At 36.9% G+C, this 25,478-nt stretch overlaps 3 protein-coding genes and 1 long non-coding RNA gene across 6 annotated transcripts; 2 read left to right on the forward strand and 2 right to left on the reverse strand.

Moving 5' to 3' along the window:
- Nucleotides 1-15: 15 nt before the first annotated feature.
- LOC127428884 (BRCA1-A complex subunit Abraxas 1-like) lies at nt 16-5,806 on the forward strand. The gene is made up of 9 exons (XM_051677546.1): nt 16-231; nt 383-473; nt 604-640; nt 1,738-1,804; nt 1,926-2,122; nt 2,682-2,801; nt 2,884-2,968; nt 3,064-3,178; nt 5,247-5,806. Exons 1-9 carry the CDS (start codon nt 145-147, stop codon nt 5,624-5,626), a joined length of 1,179 nt encoding a protein of 392 aa, XP_051533506.1. The 5' UTR covers nt 16-144; the 3' UTR covers nt 5,627-5,806.
- An 8-nt stretch (nt 5,807-5,814) lies between these two features.
- LOC127428894 (28S ribosomal protein S18c, mitochondrial-like) lies at nt 5,815-7,973 on the reverse strand. The gene is made up of 6 exons (XM_051677563.1): nt 7,810-7,973; nt 7,457-7,518; nt 7,292-7,375; nt 7,130-7,187; nt 6,306-6,365; nt 5,815-6,168 (listed from the first exon to the last, which is right to left on the reverse strand). Exons 1-6 carry the CDS (start codon nt 7,880-7,882, stop codon nt 6,092-6,094), a joined length of 414 nt encoding a protein of 137 aa, XP_051533523.1. The 5' UTR covers nt 7,883-7,973; the 3' UTR covers nt 5,815-6,091.
- Nucleotides 7,974-8,625: 652 nt separating this feature from the next.
- LOC127428869 (helicase POLQ-like) lies at nt 8,626-19,354 on the forward strand. 2 transcript variants are annotated; one of them, XM_051677520.1, is made up of 18 exons: nt 8,626-9,120; nt 9,202-9,778; nt 9,880-10,058; nt 10,174-10,374; nt 10,746-10,818; nt 10,905-11,002; nt 11,500-11,598; nt 11,724-11,869; nt 12,997-13,236; nt 13,439-13,580; nt 15,077-15,181; nt 15,303-15,513; nt 15,691-15,848; nt 16,062-16,160; nt 16,957-17,130; nt 17,728-17,841; nt 18,642-18,776; nt 18,865-19,354. In XM_051677520.1, the coding sequence occupies exons 1-18, from the start codon at nt 8,926-8,928 to the stop codon at nt 18,946-18,948; spliced, it is 3,030 nt and encodes a 1,009-aa protein (XP_051533480.1). In that variant the 5' UTR covers nt 8,626-8,925; the 3' UTR covers nt 18,949-19,354. The 2 variants fall into 2 exon arrangements, with proteins under 2 accessions (XP_051533480.1, XP_051533481.1); XM_051677521.1 differs by lacking the exon at nt 8,626-9,120 and having other exon boundaries at nt 9,671-9,778; nt 9,851-10,058; nt 18,865-19,350.
- LOC127428896 (uncharacterized) lies at nt 13,118-21,469 on the reverse strand. 2 transcript variants are annotated; one of them, XR_007895202.1, is made up of 5 exons: nt 21,366-21,466; nt 16,990-17,125; nt 15,069-15,175; nt 13,432-13,556; nt 13,118-13,248 (listed from the first exon to the last, which is right to left on the reverse strand). It is a non-coding gene; the product is annotated as an uncharacterized LOC127428896 (long non-coding RNA). The 2 variants fall into 2 exon arrangements; XR_007895203.1 differs by lacking the exon at nt 16,990-17,125 and having other exon boundaries at nt 21,366-21,469.
- Nucleotides 21,470-25,478: the final 4,009 nt, after the last annotated feature.

Here is a 25,478-nt window from a genome sequence, read left to right on the forward strand (position 1 = left end):
CGCTGTAAACTGCTGTCCGGAGAATAGAGAATAAGTCAATGAAACGTTCAAGCGCAGAAAGTTTGTGTATAAAACCCATTTACTCCTAGCTTTAACTTAGAACTATGAAGTATCGATAGTTAATACACAGTTCAGTCCGAAAGCATGGAGGAATACAACACCACTGTCCGTATGTCGGGTTTCGTTTTGAGTTCGTTGATGTTTCACCATTTGAACAGTGATGCGGATGTGGTAAGTGTCAAAAGATCCCAGTGTGACATTAAGAACCTGGTGACACGTAGCGGTTTTCTATCAAATGTCAAACTAATTCAAAAAGTATATATGTTTGCTATGCATTCCCTCAGTCCTCTAACTTCTGTTTATGTTTGTGCTGCTTTTACAGGAAGGTCTCATTCTTGGAGAGAGTGTGGGAGAGGAGAACTGTAGGATCACTGACTCACAGATCGATCAAATACAGGTTGACCACACTATAAGTAAGCTGTCTGTGTTTACCTTTGTCACGTAATAGTCACAATGCAAACATACAATTGAGGATCTTTTGTCATATGGAGCCATGACAACTTCCAACAAAACAGCAATGTCATTATGTTTTCTCTTTTTCAGATATTCAAAAACACATTTCTTGTCGTAAACTCCATAGGTAGGCAAAATGTTTAGAATTGTTTTCAATTTTTTTCAAATTAAAGGAATATTCTGGGATTAATACATGTTAAGATCAATTTACAACATTTGATTACAACAAAAATTAATTTAGACTTTTCTTTAAAAAAATAAATAAATCTGGGTTACAGTGAGACACTTACAATGGAAGTGAATGGGGCCAATCCGTAAACGTTAAAATACTCAGTGTTTCAAAAGTTTAGCCACAAGATGTAAACAATTTGGGTTAACTTGATTTTAGTGTGATAAAATCACTTAACTAACCTTTTCTGTGTAAAGCTTTGTACAACTCCATTGCCATTATGATGTAATGTCAACAAACCTTAAAACGACTGTAAAAAATACGATTTAAACAAATTTACAGCTCAAATAATACATGAGTTTTAATAGAAGAATTAATGTAAGTTTTTTTTTAAATAAAATTATAAGCTTGGGGGGCCTGGGTAGCTCAGCGAGTATTGACGCTGACTACCACCCCTGCAGTCACGAGTTCGAATCCAGGGTGTGCTGAGTGACTCCAGCCAGGTCTCCTAAGCAACCAAATTGGCCCGGTTGCTAGGGAGGGTAGAGCCACATGGGGTAACCTCCTTGTGGTCGCTACAATGTGGTTCGCTCTCGGTGGGGCGCGTGGTGAGTTGTGCGTGGATGCCGTGGAAAATAGCGTGAAGCCTCCACAAGCGCTGTGTCTCTGCGGTAATGCCCTCAACAAGCTACCTGACAAAATGCCTGGATTGACGGTCTCAGACGCGGAGGCAACTGAGATTCGTCCTCCATTGAGGCGAGTCACTACGCCACCATGAGGACTTAGAGCGCATTGGGAATTGGGCATTCCAAATTGGGGAAAAAATTAAATAAATAAAATTATAAGCTTCACATATCTGCCTTTAAACCTTCCAAAAATTGGCCCCATTCACTTCCATTTTTTTTTTTTTTTTTTTGGGTAATCAACATTATTCCACAAATGCTGTTGATTGAGCTTAACTTGTATTGAACACTGACTGTTTCTTTAAGGTTTTATCTTTTTTTTTTTCTTCTAAATTTTTGATTTTATTTTCTTCTACCACAACTCTCCTGAAGCTTCTACAGTAAAGTCGGTGATGTGAGTGAGCAGAAAATAAGACAAATTCTGTCTGATTATAAAAAGGTATTCACTTCATTTTAATTTACACATGCTTTTGGCCTATGTCTGCTGCATTTATATAAAACCTACGATGTAAAGAATTGTCGTCTTACTGTTTTACCCTCCTTTCTTTACCCTCATCAAGGAGAATGTGATTGGTTGGTACAGACAACGCAGAAACACCAGTCAGCAAATGACCTTCATGGAACAAGTGATTCATCAGAATATGAGAAAAACTATGTCCAGTCAGGAACTTGTCTTCTTGTTGCTCACCCCCTCTCAGGCAACAACATCAGTCTCCACCCATCGCCTTGAGTTTTCCGCTTTCATGTGGCACAGCAGGTGAGATCCATTGATTTTAAATTTGCACAAACATAAAAAGACTTTAGAAACATGTTGAGTTCAGATATGGCTGAAATAATCAACAATTATTTGATTTCAGGGGGCCTGGGTAGTTCAGCAAGTATTGATGCTGACTACCACCCCTAGAATTGTGAGTTCAAATCCAGGGTGTGCTGAGTGACTCCAGCCAGGTCTCCTAAGCAGCCAAATTGGCCCGGTTGCTAGGGAGGGTAGAGTCACATGGGGTAACCTCCTCGTGGTCGCGATTAGTGGTTCTCGATCTCAATGGTGTGCGTGGTAAGTTGTGCGTGGATCGCGGAGAGTAGCATGAGCCTCCATATGCAGAGTCTCTGCGGTGTCATGCACAACGAGCCACGTGATAATATGCGTGGATTGACTGTCTCAGAAGCGGAGGCAACTGAGACTTGTCCTCTGCTACCCGGATTGAGGTGAGTAACCGCACCACCACGAGGACCTACTAAGTAGTGGGAATTGGGCATTCCAAATTGGGAGAAAAGGGGATAAAAAATAAATAAAATTATTTGATTTCTCCATGTAGGCAGTATATCAACATCCCCATTTTTGTGAGCAATCTGGGCAATCTTGAGCAGCAAGACTACTGGAGACTGCCAGCCATGTGTCCATCTTTAGAACAGAGTCAAGTAGTTAATCAACACAGGTAAAAAAAAAAAAAAATGTCATCGCAATGATTATTCTTTCTTTTAGGGCTGCTAAATTGTTAAATTTTTCTTCTCTGTCAGGACCAAATTCTTCTGCTCAGGGGATGATTTAATAGAGGTCAGAAATGTCAGCGACATGAATGATGCCTTATTGGCAGAAATGCAGGTTAGTAACTAAAAGTTGTGTTAGTAGCCAAATGATTCATTTACAATCTCCGTTAATCGTATATATGCAAGTTCCGTATCCTTCTACTTGTACAGAAAATGTCTGAGGAAGTGGAGAGGAGTGAAAGAGCAGTGGAGAAGCTTCAAAAAGACATTGTTCAACTCAAAGATGCTATTAAGAAACAGAAGAGACACTCAGAGAAAAGTGAAGGTAAGATCTATTATCTCTAGTGCTATTAGGGGTCTGCCATTCACTTTGACCCTGTTTACATCAGGGACTAAAAAAAAATGTTTTAATTTCGGTTCGTTCTGAGCAAAAACTGTATTTTTTCGTTCCAGTTCAAACGTTCTGAAGCCTCCTTTCGAATTGTTAACTGGTTAGAACAAGATAAAAGAATGATTAATAATGTTCTTTTTTTAAATGACAGTACTCTATGCTAAGGGGTGGGTGAAATACCAATTGCAGTGTTGCCAGATCTCACAAGAGAAGCAAGCAATCTGGTCTGGAAAAACAAGCTCAAAATAAGCCACTTGCATCAAAATAAACAACACATTAGTGATTTGTCATAATAGAAATCGTATCAAGCACACAGTTAATTAACAGTTACAGTTGAAGTCAGAAGTTCAAATACAGTTAGGTTGAAGTCATTAAAATTCATTTTTTTAACAACTCCACAGATTTCATATTAGCAAACTATAGTTTTGACAAGTCGTTTAGTACATCTACTTTGAGTAATTTTTCCAACAATTGTTTACAGACAGGTTGTTTCACTTTTAATTGACCATATCACAATTCCTGTGGGTCAGAAGTTTATATACACCAAGTTAACTGTGCCTTTAAACAGTATGGAAAATTCCAGAAAATCATGTCAAGCCTTTAGGCAATTAGCTTCTGATAGGCTAATTGGAGTCGATTTGAGGTGTACCTGTGGATGTGTTTGAAGGCCTACCTTCAAACTCAGTGCCTCTTTGCTTGACATCATGGGAAAATCAAAAGAAATCAGCCAAGACCTCAGAAAAAAACTGTGGACCTCCACAAGTCTGGTTCATCCTTGGGAGCAATTTCCAAATGCCTGAAGGTACCACATTCATCTGTACAAGCAATAGTACGCAAGTATAAACACCATGGGACCACGCAGCCATCATACTGCTCAGGAAGGAGATGCATTCTTTCTCCTAGAGATGAACGTAGTTTGGTGCGAAAAGTGCAAATCAATCCCAGAACAACAGCAAAGGACCTTGTGAAGATGCTGGAGGAAACAGATAGACAAGTATCTATATCCACAGTAAAACGAGTCCTATATCGTCATAACCTGAAAGGCTGCTCAGCAAGGAAGAAGCCACTGCTCCAAAACTGCCATAAAAAAGCCAGCCTACAGTTTGCAAGTGCACATGGGGACAAAGAACTTACTTTTTGGAGAAATGTCCTCTGGTCTGATGAAACAAAAATTGAACTCTTTGGCCATAATGACCATCTTATGTTTGGAGGAAAAAGGGTGATGCTTGCCAGCTGAAGAACACCATATCTACTGTGAAGCATGGGGGTGGCAGCATCATGTTGTGGGGGTGCTTTGCTGCAGGAGGGACTGGTGCACTTCATAAAATAGATGGCATCATGAGGAAGGAAAATGATGTGGATATATTGAAGCAACATCTCAAGACACCAGCCAGGAAGTTAAAGCTCGGTCACAAATGGGTCTTCCAAATGGAAAATGACCCCAAGCATACCTCCAAAGTTGTGGCAAAATGGCTTAAGGACAACCAAGTCAAGGTATTGGAGTGGCCATCACAAAACCCTAACTTCAATCCGATAGAAAGTTTCCAGCATTTAAAAATAATGTTTTCACTCTGGAACAATTGAAAATCACTTTGTTCTGGTTTTCGGTTATGTTCTGCTAAAAATTTATTTTGTTTTCGGTTTTCGTTCCCTGGTTTACACATGGTAGTAACATGCATTTTCAGGTGATCTGTCAGCGGGGTCAAACATGTTTTTGTAATCCAATCACTCAAACTACATTCGAAAGTAGTCAAAAATGCATGTGTCAACATTGTAGTGCAATCACTAATAATTTGCTTAGTATTTATTGAGATTTAAATTTGGAAACATTTTTGAACTTACTACCAGGTGTAAATTGAAATCTTGTCACATCTGACCACTTATGATCAGATCAGCAGAGAAGGATGCTAACACCAGGTTAAATCACGGTCTTTATACCAATACCTGTAGAGGTTTTGTTGTAATGTAGCAGATGTAACCCTGTGAATAACTCTTGTTTCAGCCCAGAAATGTGCCTCTCCAGATGAACCCAAGGAGAACATTCTTCTGTGTTCAGCTCTTGAAACGCTTTTCCCTGATGCACCCTCATTACGAACGCAAACCCTCACTGTTCAGGGCTTCCCTGTTTTAGAACTGTGCTGTAATACTGATCACGGTATTGATATTCCCACCAAACTGCCTTTGATTCTGGAGAATCAACATAGTAGGAGGAAACTCGATCGAGCCCCCAGACTCCGGAAGAAATGCCTTGTCACTGGTTTTTCTCAAAGACTTAAAAGGAAGAGGAAAACTAATAATACCAGTGAGTCTGCCTCAGAGAGTGGATCAGATACAGAGATTGATGTGAATGGACAGAGCAGAAGTAATTCACCAGTCTTTTAAAGAGTAAGGTTGGCCTATTTTATTGGCAGTGCAATCTACCAATGACTGGATAGCATTTCATATTTTATACCTGGAGGTTGCCTTTATCTTAACATGCAGTGGGCATGTGTTGTGCTATTTTGTTAAAAATATTGTTTTTGTAAATATCCCACAATATTAAAAGTGATATAAATTCCTGTAGATGGTGGTGTTGTGTTATTTACTTAAGGGATTTTATTTATTAATCTTATTACAGTAGTAGTAGTATAACATTAATTTTTGGTTTATTAATATCAACTGCAATTGTGGTTGACATTTCACAGTTTATTTTTATTCGAATTTTGTGTGTTTTTACAAACAACATAGTTACAGACACCTTTAAATGTGACCATTTTACCAATCCAGGTCTGCGGTTGGTCAGATTAGTGATGATAAAGTCATAGTCTTCACATATTTGCTTCAAACATTTTAATCCAGAATAACAATCTACTCAAACTGTCTAGTGCCACAAATGTCAGGGTCTTTCATAAACTGTGGATCCTTGAGTGTGACTGACATGTAACCTGTGGATAGAACAGAGATACTGATTAATCAAATATCCTGGGTGTGTAAATTCTACAAGCAATAGACTAAAACAAGTTCCACATCTCTATAACAGCATATTAAATAACATACATGATTTGCAATTTTAAATTCTTACCCATTGAGCGAGCTTTCTTTATGGCCTTTGATACCTCCTTTTGTTTTCGACCACACAAGCCTGTGAGCAAAAGTTTGTGTTTTAAATTTATGCCTGAATTACATTTTTTGTTTAAATTTTAAAGGGATAGTTCACCCAAAAATGAAAATTCCCTCATCATTTACTCACCCTCATCCCATCTCAGATGTGTATGACATTCTTTCTTCTGCTGAACACAGAGATTTTTAGAAGAATATCTCAGCTATGTAGGTTCATACAATGCAAGTGAATTGTGATGAAAACTTTGAAACTCCAGAAAGCACAAAGGCAGCATAAATGTAATCCATACAACTCCAGTGGTTAATCCATGTCTTAAGAAGTGATATGATAGGTGTGGGTGAAAAACAGATCAATATTTAAGTCCTTTTTTACTACTAATTATCCTCCCTGCACAGTAGGTGGCAATATGCTCGAAGAATGTGTGAGGAAAAAAAAAGCAGAAAGTGGAGATTGACAGTACAAAAGGACGTAAATATGTTTCTCACCTGCACCTTTCATATCGCTTCTGAAGATATAGATTTAACCACTGAAGTCGTATGGATTATTGTTATGTTGTCTTTATGCATTTTTAGAGTTTCAAAGTTCTGGCCACCATTCAGTTGCATTGTATTGACCAACAGAGCTGAGATATTCTTCTAAAAATCTTTGTGTTCTGCAGAAGAAAAAGTCTCTTGGGAGCAATTCTCACATCTAGAATGGCATGAGGGTAAATGATGAGAGAGTTCACCCAAAAATGAAAATGATCCCTTTAAAGAAATAAACATGTGAACTCAAAGTTCTCTCACCTGTTAGGTGCCTTCCATATACTCTGCCTGTGTGTGGTGAAATGAACTGAGACAACAGCTTGAGAGAGAGAAGAGATTTTTGACCAAAAGTTTCCTTTGACCATTTTGACTCGACACCAAATATTGATAACTAATATTCATATTCCTTTTAATTTTACCAACCTGAACATTTTTGTAGTCTACGGATATATTGCATAGAATGCAAGTTTTCTGAGGTTGCTTGTATGGGTTTTCCATTTTGATGGGCTGATCAAGACATGTTACAGATATTATCATTTTTATTATTTCATTTGAGTTTTGGGGCAGTCACAAATTTTGAAAATTTACCATATCATCCTTTTTCGGAGTGTCTTGCGAAGATGTTGTTAGACCTCTGATGCATTGTGTTGCTGTGGGAGAGATAATGTAATGACAACGGTTCCTTCAAGTGGACCACATCATCACTAACATGCTGTCTGGGTATCTGCACGCTTCAAATTCCACGAGACAGAAACGTATAGCATCTTATATCCACCATTAACATCTTGATTAAGTTAACTGCCCCACGATCATGATATATAACTATCTAGAGGTTGGCAGGCAAGCTGAGTGCTCGTCAGCGTGGAAACGAAAACTTACTAAATGTCCGAGGAAACGTATTGCATTCAACAGGATATAGGAAAATAAATTTGGAAAAATACCTGTAGCCTTAGGAGTGAGTGATTGCCTGGGAAGAGCGTATAGAAACAAGCGACAATTAGAAAGGGCAAACATTCCTCTATCTGTTCCTGGAGGCCAGTATGGCTGGTGCTCCTTTCTTCTTCTGTCAAGCCTGATGTGAATAAAGCTAAAGCGAATTACTGCCACCTAAAGGCACGGAGTGAACGAATGTGTGGAGAAAAAAAAATCGTGAATGTCGTGCATTAAAGGGGTAGTTCACCCAAAAATAAGAACACAAACGAAGGTTTTTTAGAAGAATATTTCAGCTCTGTAAATCCTCACAATGCAACTGAATGGTGAACAAAACCTTAAAGCTCCAAAAAGCACATAAAGGCAGCATAAAATCCAGAAGATGCCATTGTCTCCAGATAATCTTTGTCTTCTGAAGCAACCCGATCGATTTTAGGTGAGAACAGACCAAAATAAATCTTGACATCAGCAGTCTCCTTGGTGATCATTATATCAAGCTCCATTACACCACTTTTTCCTCAACCTTTTTGACTCCAATGCCCCCCACTGTCCAAGACAATATTTTAAACCCCCCTCCCCTGAAACTAGATGTGTCTGATTAATAATTTTTAATTCTTGTAGGCATTTTTGCATTTTAAATAAGTTAGATTATTTTAGTATTTCTTATTTTAAATTAATTCTAAGCCATCTTATCTTTGTCCAGACTGAAATGCTATGATGGAAAAAAAAATAAAAAATAACTGATGGGACTTTTGTTTTGCTTTTTCTCGTCAGACGTTTGCTTTCGGCAACTTTAAAAGTCACGTGGTCCAAAAGCCGAACTCTCATTGGCCATCTCCATCATTATGCTTTTCGAAATTCCTCGTTTATTTTTGTAAGTGGCTCCTGTTAGGTTACGTAAACATGCGTTTGAATACCTCTGCTTATTATCCCAGTGTTATTTTGTAAAATAACCGATAATTTACTTTCTCAAGCATTTACTTTAACGGACAGTTCACCAGCTGTCATACAAAGTTCTCAATGGATAAATAAACTGCTACTGCTCTTTGTTGTTGTCAATTACTGGTCCTACGACAGCATTAAACTATAATGCTCGAATCTCACTGTGGAGTATCTTTTTAGTTGTAATGTACACTGACAACCACATGTACGATATTGTGGTAAAGCGTAACACTTCGTCCTCAAGAAAGAGATCCAGGAATGGCATGAAAACTCACATCACTCCACCCAAAAAAAGATCCAGTTTTACATCTGGTACATGTTCTGCGGGTGATGAACACACTTACACTCAAGACATGACTGAAAATAAAGACACAGAGCCGGTAAGCATGAAAGATATGCGTTTGTTTCTGGCTTTATATTGGTGCTGTTCTAAGTTCTGTTTGGTTTCTGTTCTTATCTAGTGCTTTAGTGACAATGAAGATTTATTTGACGGTTATGACAGCATTGTGGGTGACAGCTCCTTTCTGGCCAAACTTGAAGATGTGGAGCTCCAGATGAGGCAACGTCACAAAGACCAGCAGACTCCACACTCCTGTGAGGAGCAACTCTTAGACTCTATCTTAGCTGAGGATTTCAGAGATTCACCACTGAGAACTTTGCCAAGTTCTCCACTCGCATTTCGACAAGCTGTCATGACCCCACAAAATAGCACTCCCAGGGGTGCACATAATACATCTACCCCTGATTTAACAAACCACAATCCAACTACCTGTCATGCAGGTGTAAACAAGCCAGCACCGAAGGCCAGAAGAAGCATGAAAGACCATCTTAAGAAAGTACTGATTGAAAATGCAGCAACATCTAACACCATCTCCAAGAGAGTACAACAGAAGGAAGCTGTGATGACTGAAGAGATGGGTGCTGCCATGCAGGCCATGGAGTCCATATCAGCAGAGGGGGACCTGGGCCCTTTCTTCGGTCTCCCATCCAGAGTTAAGGATCTTATTTGTAGATTAAAAGGAATCCAGGATTTGTATGGTAAATAATTCTCATCCTTTCCATCTCACTTTTCTCACTAGTCCGCATCCTGCTAATCATACGTTTTTTTAGTGATGCTCCCTTTTCTTTCTCTATTCTAGATTGGCAGAAGACATGCTTGAGCCTGGATTCAGTGCAACAAAGGAGAAATCTAATTTATTCATTACCAACAAGTGGAGGAAAGACTCTAGTGGCGGAGATTCTAATATTTAAAGAGCTCTTGTGTAGAAAGAAGGATGCAATTCTTATTTTGCCATACATATCCCTGGTTCAAGAAAAGGTATTTTATCAAAATGTTGTTTGTTTATAATTGCAACAGCATGTCAGTTTTCAATATTTAACACCTTTCTTGAAATCAAATGATTATAAAAGGATAGATCTTGATTGTATTTCAGGTTCGAGGGTTGTCTAGCTTTGGGATTGAACTGGACTTCATGGTTGAGGAGTATGCTGGCAGTAAAGGGAGGTTTCCTCCAGTAAAGAGAAGAAGCAAAAACTCTCTGTACATCACAACCATTGAAAAGGGACACAGTCTCATCAACTCACTGATCGAAACGGACCGTCTAGGAAATATTGGCTTGGTTGTTGTGGATGAGGTGTGTGTATCACCAATGAATAATACTGGTGCTGATCCTCATGGTGAATTCATAGCCATTTATTCTTGTCAGTGGAGAATGTTTCTATATTGCACAAGAGGTCAACCAATATGGGTTTTCAAATTAAATGATCGCATATGAGATACATATATGTAAAATGTCTGAAATTCTTTTATTTTTTATTTTACTCAATACTTACTAAAAAAATCTTTCAAACGTATCTTTCGAACGTATGCACTCTGAAGTCCAGGGTTCTGTTCAAACAGCTAATGCAGACAATACAAATCTTTTTAAAATTGATATTCAGTTGAATTTTAATACTTGTCAACAAGTATTTCCAATAAATGATGACTTGTTTGTTTTTATTGCAGCTCCATATGCTTGGTGATGGCAACAGAGGGGCAATTCTTGAAATGACATTGTCAAAAATTCTGTACATGAGCAGTGAGTAGCCTAAAATCTCGCATGCATTGCTCTGGCTCTGTGATTGTAATGGATTCTGATCGTTTGTATTATTTGTTTCTATGCAGAATCAACCCAAATTATTGGAATGAGTGCGACACTCGGCAATGTGGGAGACCTTCAGATGTTTCTAAAAGCTGAAAACTACACCAATGACTTCAGGCCTGTAAGAATGACCTCACTACGTGATCAATATGAATGTTTGTCTTTGACATTTATTACATTTTACTAGGCTTCAAATTTGATCAACTCAAATGTATGATGCCAAGGTTGGGATAACTTTAGAAACTTTGATCTCCTATTTTCTTTAAAGCTGAAGTAGGTAATTTCTGGGCCACTAGCACCACCGAATGGAATTACAAAAATAAACGATGTTTTCAAAACAGCTTTCTTAATACGCTCCCCGAGATAGTCCTACTCCAACTCATAGAATTGGTTGAGTAATGTTGTTGGGGTGGGTCTAAAAGGGTCTCTCAAAACAAACAGAGGAATTTTCATATCACCACAGAGACAGTGTTTACAGTTTATAAGAAAATTGACCCTCTAAATGGCTTGCTAATTGTTGTCTCTACGTATTAAGCTAGGATAGAAGAAAGAACTTTAATGCAGACAAAGCTATGTACTTCAGCTTTAACTTCAGTTAAAATATTTGTGATCCTGTAGGTTGAACTAAAAGAGTATGTGAAAATAAAAGATAGCATATATGAAGTTGACCCAAAGGAAGAGGAATGCTTCAGATTCTCACGACTCCTGGATATTAAGGTATAGAAGCTCAGTCATGGCTAAAGCTCTGCAGAGTCAAGCCCTTTTTTAACTTAATAAAAAAAAATCGATCTGCTGAGCTGCACCAATTTCACATCAAACCTTTGTGCAATGGACTTCCTCAGTACTCCAGTGGAATGCAGAAGATGGACCCTGACCACATCATAGCACTGGCTGCTGAAATCATCCCTCAGCAGTCCTGCCTGATATTCTGTGCCACCAAGAAGAACTGTGAGAATCTGGCTGGAATGATCTGCAAGTATTTAAATAAGTACGTAGACATTTATGATCCCCAAGTGCATCAGTTTGTAAAGATTTAATTATAGTAGTAAGTGCTCATTGATGCAAACTTTACTGATAGCAAAGATTTAAATTTCTGATTTATTTTTTATTTTTTTCACAAATGTGCACACCATGAAAATTTTATTGAAAACACTCTTCCACAATCACACTGCAGCAAAGCTGATCAATAATTAAATAACATCAAGAAATTTTTGATGCACAAAATATAAAAATGCACTTTCACTTAAAGGAATAGTTCACCCAAAAATGAAAATACTCCCATAATTTACTCACCCTCATGTCATCTCAGATGTATGTCTTTCTTTCTTCTGCAGAACACAAACAAAGATTTTTGGGAGAATAGTTTAGCTCTGTAGGTCCATACAATGCAAGTGAATGGTGACCAAAACTTGTAAGCACTAAAAAAACACAAAGTAATCTTCTAAAACGATCCTGTTGGTTTTTGGTGAGAACAGACTAAAATATAACTCTTTTTCACTGTACACCTTGCCATTGCAGTCTCTAGGCACAATCATAATTTCAAGCTCGATTACACTTCCTAGTGCTAGACACATGCACAGTGTAATCGAGTGTGAAATCATGATCACCTAGAAGACTACTGATGTCAAGATTTATAGGAGTTGAGTATGAAAAAGGAGTTATATTTTGGTTTGTTCTCATCCAAAACTGATTGGAGTTTTATGGATTACTTTTATGCTGCCTTAATGTGTTTTTTTGGAGCTTCAAAGTTTTTGTCACCATTTACTTGCTTTGCATGGACCTACAGAGCTGAAATATTCTTCTAAAAATCTTTGTTTATGTTCTGCAGAAGAAAGAAAGTCATGCATATCTGAGGGCATGTGGGTAAAGGAGAGAACTTTCATTTTTGGGTGAACTATCCCTTTAAACAGTTTAACACATTTTTAATTTGCTGTTAAACAGAAGAATCTCAAGGACAGTCTAAAAAAGATTTACAAATGAACATATTACAGTACAGCCCTTTGACTGTATTTAATCAGTTTAAAAAATGAGCAACTTAATACCTAGTTATATGATATTTTTTTGTTATCAGTGCTAGAGTGCCATTGATAAAATAAAACCTCTGCATTTTTTCAGGGAGTTTCTGAAGCACAAAAAAGCAGAGAAAGCCACACTGCTGGGTGAATTGAAGAGCAGTGGTAATGGATCCTTGTGTCCTGTGCTGCAGAAGACTGTGCCATTTGGCCTGGCCTACCACCACAGCGGCCTGACCAGTGATGAGAAGAAGCTAGTGGAAGAAGCCTATTCTTCAGGGGTGCTCTGCCTCCTCACCTGCACCTCCACTCTTGCTGCTGGGATCAACCTTCCTGCACGCAGGTCTGTCCTCATCTATGTGTCAGAGTAGAATTACTTTCTAAAATCAGCTATTCTTTTCTTATATGCCCTTATTCACAAAGATATATAAGACAAAAACTGATTCTAGCTGGCCAAACCCAGACTGTCCTAAACCTGGACTAAAATAATGGTAAACTTTTGAAAGTGGTTTCATTATCTCTCTTGTGCATTTGTTACTTCTTAGGGTGATTCTGCGGTCCCCATACGTAGCTGCAGACTTTTTAAAGAGAAGTCAGTACAAACAGATGGTGGGGAGAGCAGGACGAGCAGGTATTGATGCCATGGGCGAGAGTATCCTGGTTCTGCAGGAAAAAGATATAAACATGGTAAAAAACATTGACCTTTAATTGTATTATGTTTGCATGTACAGTGGGGTCAGTAAGTCTGAGACTACATAAAATCTGGGATTAGTTTCAATAACCTGGAAATAAACAGTTTTGAAAAGTTATGATGTAAATGAATAAGGAATATTTAAGATTCTACACTATTTCTATGTCACTAATAAATAGGGATGGGTAAAAATAGAGATTTTCTGATGCATCGTGATCTTCATTTGAATGAACTCGATATCGATTCTTAAATCCAAAGATCGATCATTTACTCTATGCGCAACCAAAGTCCTGGCACAACACTTTACTACAATGAGTGGAAATCACTCGCATTAGCAACCAAATTTCATGCTATGTGACTAAAATGTATATATTTGGCAACAGGTTGGTAAATGTTTACATTTCACTCACCAGTAATTGTGTAGTGGTGGAGTATTCAGCAGTGAGATCCTTTCACTGTGTGTTAAGAGTAAAAGTTGTTCGGTGTAATGTGTGTCCAAAGATGAGATCCACGTGACCCATTTGTCATTGAATACTGTCTCTTTTAATACCCTTTCTGGTCTTTATAGTCCAGTTGTTGATTATAAACAACAAAAAAAAAGAAACATTTAATTCTAATTAAAGCCATTCGAGTCCTCTCTCGTTAACATACGCTCATCTACAGATACTTCACAGAAATGCTGGTTTTGTTAAAGAGACAGTATCGGTTTTAGCGCATATTCAACAAATCAATGTAAATAGTTTAAATAGTAAAAATGATGCTATTAAACAATAAACATGTAACAAAAAATTATGTATGGAATATATTATATTTTTTTATTGATTGAATACATGGATTTGTTCATTAAAAAAAAAAAAAAGCCGAAATGTGAGAATAAAAATAGTAAAATTAATAATTTCATAATGTACCTATTTAGAAGATCCCTATGTAAAATTAACAGCATTAATTGGGAGAAAATTTCTTTCATATGTAAGCAAAAAAAGGGATATTATAACTGAAATATACCCATATTAATCGACATCGAATCAGAATCGAAATCAAATCGAGAGCTTGTGAATCGTAATCGAATCTGTATCAATACCCAGCCCTACTAATAAAATATAAGCACATTTTTGACATTGACCATGTTCTGTACAGAATATTTCCTTGCTTTCATTGAAGCACACAAAATGCTCTTTGGAAAATTCTCAAATCATGCTGGGATAACATGGAACATCAGGATTTGTAAACAAATTGAGTCCATGCCAGCTAAATTCTGAAACTGATTTTAATTTTTCAATAAACTTTTTGAATTGCTAAAATTGTAATGCTGGTAATATAATTTCTAATAAAATATTTTGTATTAAATTAGACAAGAATGCAAAATATAAGTTTTACTCGTGATCTTAGACTTTTGGACCCCACAGTGTATAATAATTTATGAATGGCATTTATTTTTATTTATTTATTTATTTTTTTTAATATGCACATATGATTTTTTTTACCTCCCCAGGCCAAAAAACTTGTGTCCGCACCAGTGGAGAAGTGTTACAGCAACCTGCTGCATGATGGGGGACAGGGCCTCCTTAGTCTTGTCCTGTCGCTCATTGGCCTGAAAGTGAGTAACAAAAATACATTTTAATTGATCATTAACTCATAATATTTCAGTGTTTTTTTATTTAATCACAATCTCATTGCAAGTCAAGAACTGTAAACTAAACTCTTTCCTTTTATTTCAGATAACTACTACAATAGAACAAGTGAGGGATTTCATGAAAGGCACACTCCTTAGTGTGCAGGAAGCTCAGGTCAGTCCAGAGAGGAGTTTGTGGGATCTTACACTGGTATCCATAGAGACACTGAGGCAGAAGGCCCTCATTGAAGCCTCTGGTGATGTAAATGATGAAACCATTCTGCAGATCACTAGACTGGGCAGAGCAACTTTTAAAGGTAAGACAGAGTGTGGAATAAGGATTTAAGCATTTTCACTCATAAAATGTTAATTATATACCACAGGGTGGCAACATGACCCTGTTTAGAGATTATATGTTTTTATTATTTATCATTGTTTTTCCATAGCCTTCCTTTTTTAATATTGTCCATTCACATTGTTCCTTGTCTTTTCAGGTTCAGTAGACCTAAGCTACTGTGATCTGCTCTACAGAGACTTGTCAAAAGGGCTGGAGGGTTTATTGCTGAATAGTTTTCTACACTTACTGTATCTGGTTACTCCATATGATATGGTGCATCAATGCAAGCCAGACTGGATGATCTACTTCAGGCAGGTGGGATGCTACCGTCTGGTTGAACCCGTTTATGTTGGGTTTAGTGATGTATTATACACTAAACCTCGTTTAAGGTTGGTGCTCTGTGTATAGGGTGCAACATATGTGTGACTTTGTATGTTATTTGTATTTTGAATACTGGCTATTGATGTTGTCATCCTTTGTCTCAGCTGATTTGTATTTTTACTAAATATAAATTTTACATTGTTCCAGTTTACAAATTTGTCAGCTGCTGAGCAGAAGATGGCCACTGCTGTTGGAGTACCTGAAAGTTTTGTGACACGGAAGGCAGCGGGACAGAGCATGAGGAAGGTTGTCAGGAACAGCATTACTCTCATGCTTCAGAATACCAACTGTTTCAATCACATGCCTTTTTTTTTGTTTGTTTTGGATTTAACTGGCAATGTATAAGCAAAGCAAAATATTGCTACTGATTGATATCATTGGCATTTCAAAGTTCTGAGAACATTAAAAAATGTAGTTGTGTATGGAATATGCAAAAGTATTACCTAAATCATAACCTTCTTAAGGGATTTGGGGAGTGTTATAGCTAAACCTACATCTAATCCCTATTTAAGTCTCCAAGGTGAAAATATAATGATCATTTGCAATGAAAAGTACTGGGGACCCGAAAATGAAAATTCTCTCATTTACTCAACCTCATGCCATGCCAGATGTGTATGACATTCTTCTTCTGATGAACACAAACAAAGATTTTTAGAATAACTCAGCTCTGTTGGTCCATACAATGCAAGTGAACATGTACCAAAACTTTGAAGCTCCAAAAGCACATAAAGGTAATCCTCCAGTGGCTTAATCCATATCTTCAGAAGCGATATGATAAGTGTGGGTGAGAGACCGATCAATATTTAAGTCCTTTTTTACTATCAATCTCCACTTTCACATTTTTGGTCTTCGTGCATATTGCCACCTACTGGGCATGAAGGAGAATTTATAGCAAAAAAGGACCAGTCATACACATCCAGGATCGTATGAGGGTAAGTAAATGATGAGAGAATTGTCTTTTTTGGGTGAACTATCCCTTTAAGGTGAAACATTTCTGAACTGGATTTCACAATGTTCTTCTTTTCTCTCATCTTTGTTTCAGTCTGTGGACATTGTGGTGGTAAACAGGTTGTACCTGGCCATGGTGCTGTACTCCCTGCTGAAGGAGACAAATCTGTGGAATGTGTCGGATAGATTCCAGCTGACTAGAGGCTTTGTACAGACTCTTCTCAGCTCAGCTTCTGCCTTTGGCTCTTCTGTGCTGCACTTCACTGAGGTTGGGGAACATTAAAGGAACAGGTTCAATACAAGTTAAGCTCAATCAACAGCTTTTGTGGGATAATGTTGATTACCACAAAAATTTATTTAGACTCGTCCCTCCTTTAAAAAAAAAAAAAGCAAAAATCTGGGTGAGGCACTTACAGTGAAAGTGAATGGGGTCAATCTGTAAATGTTAAAAAACTCACTGTTTCAAAAGGATTGCCACAAAACATAATGTGTGTTAATGTGATTTTTGTGTGACAAAATCGCTCGCTAACCTTTTCTGTGTAAAGTTATATCCAATTTTACTACTTTAACAATACACACATTTTAACAGAAGAATTCATTTAAGTACTTTTATACAATTATAAGCTTCATATTGGGACGAGTGGATTTTTGTAATTTTTTTTTTTTTTATCAACATTATGCTACAAATGCTGTCGATTGAGCTGAACTTGTATTGAAGCTGGAATATTCCTTTAAATCCAGCAGGGATAATGTCAAGAAATATCAGTCTATATATCAGCATCTGTTCCCTCACATACTACCATCCAGTCATTTATGGATCAGAGCCAAAGTAAAGACTCACATAAGATGTGTTTGTCCATTTCAGGAGCTAGAGGAGTTTTGGGCCTATAAGGCTCTTCTGTCAGAGTTGACCCGCAGACTGACCTACTGTGTGCAGGCCGAGCTCATTCCACTCATGGAGGTGGCTGGAGTTATGGAGGTGTGTTTTCAGGCTGTTCGTCTCGACTACTCTCTCTTTGTAGCTGTCATTCCCTCCATTATGACTAGAAAAGTTAGAAGCTAAATGAATGAAATAATACATGTGCATTTGACTGTCATAATGTGTGTGTTTTAATTTAAAGGAATATTCCGGGTTCAATACAAGTTAAACTGAATCGATAGCATTTGTGGCATAATGTTGATTACCACAAAAAATAATTTCGACTCGTCCCTCCTTTAAAAAAAAAAAAAGCAAAAATGGAGGTTACAATGGAAGTGAATGGGGCCAATTTTTGGAGGATTTAAAGGCAGAAATGTAAAGCTTATAATTTTATAAAAGCACTTACATTAACATTTCTGTTAAAACTCATGTATTACTTGAGCTGTAAAGTTGTTTAAATCGTAATTTTTACAGTTGTTTTAGGGTTTACGTCATCATGGCAACAAAGTTGTAAATTTGGCTGTAACTTTACACAGAAAACTTTAGTAAGTTAGTGAGTATTTTAACATTTACAGATTGGCCCCATTAACTTCCATTGTAAGTGCCTCACTGGAGCCCAGATTTTTGCTGTTTTTAAAGAAAAGTCTAAATAATTTTTTGTGGTAATCAACATTATGAAACAAATGCTGTCAAATGAGCTTAATTTTTATTGAACCTGGAATATTCCTTTAAGTATGACAAATAAAACTCATCAACCAACCTTTATAACTTTCATGAAAAGACTTTCATTGAGAGCTCAGTTTGTAAATTATTTGGCTGCCATTTAATGTGGTGTTTTCCCTCACTCTGTATTGATTCAGCATCGTGCTAAGCAGCTCTATAATGCTGGTTACAAGACACTGGCGCATCTCGCCAATGCTGATCCAAAGATTCTGGTGCAAACTATTGACAACCTCTTCAAGAAACAGGCTGATCAAATTACCGCATCAGCAAAAGTAAGCACATATATTGCACTTTAGCAACATTGTGTTTCTACGTTAGCTTTGCATTCGCATTGTGACTTTCTCAATGTTTATTTTATAGATGCTAATAAAAGAGAAAGCAGATGCCTTGCAGGAGGAAGTGAACGACCTGCTTATGCTGCCATCTGATCTCCTTTCTTTGTAAATTTTTGTGTTTAACTTTATTTATATGATGTAAAATAGTATGTATATTATTTTGCCTCGGTGGCAATATGTAAACTATTTTTTGCCTGTTTGTCGGGCTGAAATAAAAGTGAAAGTATCCTCGTTTTACTCTGCTAAGTTTTATTTTGTGTCATATTGATCAGTGTTTCCCCAACCTTTTTTCTACCATGGCACACTTTTTACAATTAAACAAATCCCATGGCACATCCCATTGTCCCACATAACCATCGTTGATAGTTTTCCTTTTCAAGAACTTCCATGTTTTCTGTCCATTTTAGAATGTTGGAGCGTTTAATACAATTTTAAACTGGTTTAATCATCGACACATTTTGGGCTTTCATAGAGGTTTTAAACAAATAACCTCAAAGGTGTGGAATTCACACAAACAGCTTGTTACAAATTCAGTGCTGTCTGAGCCAATCACGTAACGCGTACAAATAACGAATCGGACTGAAGCCCCGCCCAGGAGATACAAGCCTGACATATTTTCACATAATTTGTCGTGAACTGTATCCTCGTGTACAGTCTTTAAAAAAAGAAGGAATAATATTTTTGACGGCGTCATATTTTAGCCAGCTGATCTGTTTTGTTATTTAAAACTTTATTTCTGTGTGAAGTGGGGATGCGCGCGTAAAACCGATGCAGTCACGTGTTTAATGAGCTCGCGGTTGATTGAACTGATGAAGTCGGCAGCTGCAACTGTTCCCTCGATTGTGGTGGTTGTCGCATTGTATGTCGCGGGCTAACACAGTAATATCTATCGGTGATGAATCTGATGTCCAGTCTGTACGGGTTGTTTTGGATCTGTCCCATGTGGCCCGAGGTGTGGACGAAAGGTTTCTCTCTGTGGCTATAGATGCGAGTTTAATCAACGAGGAGAAATGTATGAACCCACTAAATTAAGTCCTTCTAAACATATAAAAACAGACTACATTGTAAAAAGAATCAATGCGTCAAATTAACCTATTTAATCTGTAATGGAATGTTGTCATATGTATTATTTGCTTACTCTTTATGCAGTTCACCAAAATTAAGAACCCTTTCCAAAGCATTGATCCCAGCCTCTTTTTTATTTATTTATTTTTTTTATTTTATTTATTTTTTGCCATTTGGAGGGACCAAACAAGATGTCATGAAATTCAACCCAAGTGGAGGATATTTTCAAGCAAGAGATAACCGCAGCAAATCTTTTCACTATTTAGGTAACATTTTACACTTTGCATCCATACATGATTTAAAGCTACAGTACAGTAAGCCACATGATAGCTGATAAAGCTGTGTAGTGTATTGCCATCTGACTTTAACAGCATGAATCAAGTTTTGCTTTAATGAGAGAACAGTAAACTTAACACCCAGAGCATACTAGTCTATCCCTTACATGCTAGTCATTTGCATCTAGAATGTGCACTTTGGTTTTCGAAGTGTGTGAATATTGATTTTGAGCCATCTCCGAACATGTGCTGTTACTGTCCAAACAAAATCCATTAGCAGATAAATAATAATAATAAAATAAAAAAATAATCTAATTTCATTTCTATTGGGGATGCACTGATACCACTTTTTCTCTTCCGGTTCTGTTATCGGAAATCTCAGTATCGGCCGATACCGATTCCGATCCGATACCGTTTTTTTTTTTGTTTTTTTGCATAATCAGTTTAGAATATCTTTACATTATTGTGTGGAACTAATTGGGTGTGCTCTTTAATATGTAAAGAAACACAAACCTCTAACAAATATCATTATTTCAATATAAATGTATAACTTATTAAGAAAAACTTTATTGTTAACTAGTATACTGGATAATGTAGCAGCAAAATTAACAGTAATTCCAGTATAGGTTATCAGTAGAAAAGAAGCCTTTTTTTTTTTTTTCTTTTTATTTATTTATATAGTTTTTTTTCAACTTGTATCTGGACTTTAAAGGATTCAGATTTTTATTTATTTATTTATTTTTTTTTTTTTTTTTTCAATTTTGTCGTAAGATATCAGCTCACTTCTCATTCACACAGTTATTTTTTGGAACCCATTCAATTTAATTATAATTTGTAAACAAATGATAATAATAATAATATATTATAATAGTAATATATAGTAATATATCTCAATCGTGCACTTTTGGCACGGAACCACCAGTCTCTCTCTCTCTCTCTCTCTTTCTTCCTCACTGCCATCAGCACTCACTCTCCCCTGAGTTCTGATTACACGCACCTGCATATCATTAGTGGCTAATCAAGGACTGCATATATACCCCGCTGTTCTCATCAATAGTACCTCTGAGACTCCAGACCTTTCTACTATGTCAGTCATGCCCGTGTCTTCATTATTGTCTGCAAGTATCATAAGACTGTTGCGAGTTATCTGTTCATCGTGTCTATACCCTGTCTGGATATTACTCACCTGCCGTTTGCTGTTCTGTTTCAATCATCTGTTCAATAAACGCTGCTACTGAGTTCATATCTCTGCCTCCGTGAGTCTCTCCGTGACACCTTTAACTTTTAAACCCTCACACTTTTATTTTGACATACTGAACTCTCCAGGAAGTCCTATAAGTGTCTGCAGGCAAGTTCACAGTAGTTTAATTAGCTTTTTATTCAAATTCTGGTTAAAAAAAAAAAAAAAAGCACCTTCAGTGCCATTCTAAATGCATATTATAAGTGAACCAAACTATTGAGCATCTACATCTGAGATGTTGTTCATGAGTAGCGCTCAAATATTACTCACTGCTGTGAAGGCTAAAAATAGCTGCAAGTGTGTGTGTGTGTAAACAGAGCAGCGCCATTCAATAACGCACTGGAGCTGCGTGTGCATTTGATATTTACTTATTAAACGCAGCCTTTTGCGATTCACAAAGCTATCGCACATCTTCAAGTGGCTTTGAATAAAATGCACTAGTCATATGAACTACTTTAATTGTGTTTTAATGATTCTTTTGTCATTTTTTTATTTAGCTTGACAGTAACGAACATTACTAACACACAGTATCGGATTTGGATCGATACCCAATCCATTTAAAAACGTCAGTATCGGAGCCGATACTAATCCAGGTATCGGATCGGTGCATCCCTACTTTCTATAAGAGACTCCTGCAAGAGACTTGAGTTGCCTCCATTACTAGAAAATAGGTTGAAGCAAGAATGGGTGCTGTGGTCAAAGACAGGGGCGCCTGCAGGATTTAATCTGAAGGTAGGCACAGAAGTCTGCCTAATAAACCTTATATGGGGGGTCCAGAGGCATTCTCCCCTGGGAGTTTTGTGTGTGTGTGTGTGTGTGTGTGCAAAAAAACACCACCAAAGTGTTCAATTCTGGTGACTTTGAGATAAGCATTTGTTTTATTTTCTTGAGGAAGAGTAGCAATCAAATCACTTTTATTGTCACACAACAATATACACAAGTGCAATAGTGTGTGAAATTCTTGGGTGTAGTTCCGAGCAACAGCAGTCGTGACAGACAATAGTCATGTAACTATTGGCTAAAGCGTTTGTTCCAGTAACCATTCAGACAGACGCGTTTTCGCACTAAAAATGCAAAACGGATCACAATGAATAGAGCAGAACGCAGGTGTCTCAAGACGCGTTTTTATCAGTTGAAGTTCTTTTTAAATTGACAGTGTCAGTAGATGCTAAAAACACAGTGAAGCGTGACGCAGTTGTCAAAAGACATCCATCTAGCGAAAGTTTACATGGAAAACGGTTGAAAAACGAGTGGATGCAAAAACACGTTCAGTTTGAACAGCCCCTTGTTCACATGACACAGCACTAGCTGAAATTTCTCAAAGTTACCTCTCAAAAAGACAGCCTTTTGTTTCAGTTGACTGTAGGTAAATTTACACTATCCATTGCTGTATTCGTAAATATCCCGATGCTGTTTTACTGTATGAGAAACCGCTCCAAATGATTCAGTGAGAGAGCGCTCTGAATGAATTTTACTGAATCAGGAATCGATTCAGACCGTGTTTCAAGCCCGTTTGGCCAATTCACTGAAAAGAACCAAAAAAAGTTTACGCTTAAAACGTTGAAGTCCCCATATAAATAAGTCAGGCATATGAGGTATCATTTGAAAGCTTAGAATCAACTTTTCAGAGATAACTATCACTTCTGCATGTTATGTTATTTTGTTACATAAAATAACAAAATAAGGCCTTAAAACATTAGCATCACAACTTAGCTCCTCCTAGAGGTAATGGGGTAGAAATATTTATATGAAAATAAAAGTCTTTTCACATAGTATCAAATGAAAGCTCTCATTCTCAGCTCTAATACCACAGTTCGAAAGATTTTCAAAAGAATCACAAAGTGAAATATGATTTCAGTCACCAAATGCACATGTTTCTTTTATGCACCAATCTTTGCTGCTGTAAGCCCCAAGTTGACAAAAATTTTACATATGCTTTTACCTTAGACAGTTTTCTAAAAAAATTGCTATTTTTTTTTACTTGCCTGTGAGCTTGCTTGGCTGAATAATCCAATGTTATATCGTGGATGTTCAGAACAAAATATGTGGTCCAGCAGGAAAAGCATGTTAAATAAATACATGTTATCGACTATTGATAAGACGTTATGTATCATCAAAGGGGAGGATCAGCTTTCTAATGACACCTAGATTGATCTTCTAGTCCACTCAGAGTCTGAGATATTAGATGAAACAATGGCGGTGGTGCATGAGCTGAAAATTAGACTGAATGTCTATGGATGGGCACGTTTGTGATGGCTAAAATGCGTTGGAGCACCACCTACATTTCAGATCTGTATATTGTGATGGAACGTGATAGAGAAAAACTATTGTAGTGCTTACTGCCATCTAGTGGAATGAAATAATACTTTTCAAAGTGAGATAGAATGAACAGAACCAGAATTACATGTTTACAAAGTTAGGACAACAACAACAACAAACATTTCTTCAAAAAGTTTGTTTATCATAAGATTATAAAGACACACAATATTATTTATGAACAATTGGAGTCTTTTTTTTTTATTATTATTTGGGGGGGTTTCTTTTTGCAATTAGTCCACAGTATGTGTGAATGGTGAGCTTTTAAATTGAGTGTGAAAAATTGCGGGTGGCAGCCCAGAAATGCTCCATAGTTTAAGGGGATAAAAAATAAAAATTCTGCCCCAAACTACAAAAACTGCTTATAATCTAAACCAGCACTTGTTTGCTAATACAAAACTCAAAATCTATCAGTGAGTCAAACTAACTCTGAGATCCTTAAATCTTGTTTTTTCCATCTCTAGGTCAGTCAGATTAAATGGAAAAGTGCTAAAGATGGTCGATGACCGAACCCTTCCACTACTGCAGGGATCTGAGCTGCCTACTGGAGAACAGATCAAGCTGCCTGGGTTCTCGTTTGCGTTCTATGTAGTGACTCAAGCACAAGCTCTAGCATGCAAATGAGCTCACTCATAAAGACCATTTTTATTGTCTGGAGAATCAGGGATGCAGAATATTTTTTGAAAATTTCAAAATATTTTGTTGTGAGATTACTCTGTGAATGAAAGAAACTTGTAAAATGAGAATGTCTTTTAATATGTTGATTAGAAGCAATGTTTTTATTTATGAAGTTAATGAGCTCAAGATAGCCAAAAGAGAAAGAATAATCAATAATTTATGAACAGCTTGTTAATGAAGTGGAAAAACATGTAACTTATTTTGTTTTTCAAATAAACCAATTTTGTGCAATGAATCCTTGTTGTTATAAAAAAGGGGTTTAAAGTACTACTAAAGCAGTTAATACTCCCATATGTGTAAAATCATAATTCATTGTACTTTAGCTCAGGTCTGCATGGATAATTTCTAAAGTAAGCAAACATTTTGATTCTTGGTCATTTTCTGTCTGTGATTTACAACTGTGTGGGTGTTACTGTGAGCGTATGTTTAACTAAATTCAGACTGGAAAACATGATGGAGCACACATTTAAGAATCTCAAAAAACATATCTCTGTCTAGAAGATCTCTGTCTCCACCTTCAAGCTTTTGAAACTTTTCTAATACTTAATTCATTGAATATTGGAGGATATTGCTTATAAAGCAGTTTTGTCATTTATAAATGCACTTATCTTTATGTATGCCCTTTCCCTCAGTATCTACTGTTACAGTTACATACATTTAGAATGGTATCTTAAGGGTCTACACCTCTGTGCAAGCAAATACCAATTAATTATTTATCTTACATTTGGAAGCTTATTAGGAGCCGAAAAATGATGAATGAATGCAGATTAAATCAATCTTTTCCAAGCATGCACTCATTAAATTTACCAACAACTGTCCCATCTGAAAAATAATTTATCCTCTTAAAGATAAATTTACTAATGCTCTAATCTTTTCATGTTTTTTCTCTCCAAACATGTTGAGAAACATGGTGAATTGATGGGACAACTTGATCTTTCAACATGCTTTCACGCTTATTATATTTAACACTCAATTATCTTCAGCTTGCCTATGGAAAGACAAATACACCAGACACTCTTATCAAGAGCAGCTAATAAAGTGCTTTAGTATCATGTGTGTCCACCA

Source organism: Myxocyprinus asiaticus, chromosome 38 (assembly GCF_019703515.2).
Source record: "Myxocyprinus asiaticus isolate MX2 ecotype Aquarium Trade chromosome 38, UBuf_Myxa_2, whole genome shotgun sequence".
Lineage (NCBI taxonomy): Eukaryota > Metazoa > Chordata > Actinopteri > Cypriniformes > Catostomidae > Myxocyprinus > Myxocyprinus asiaticus.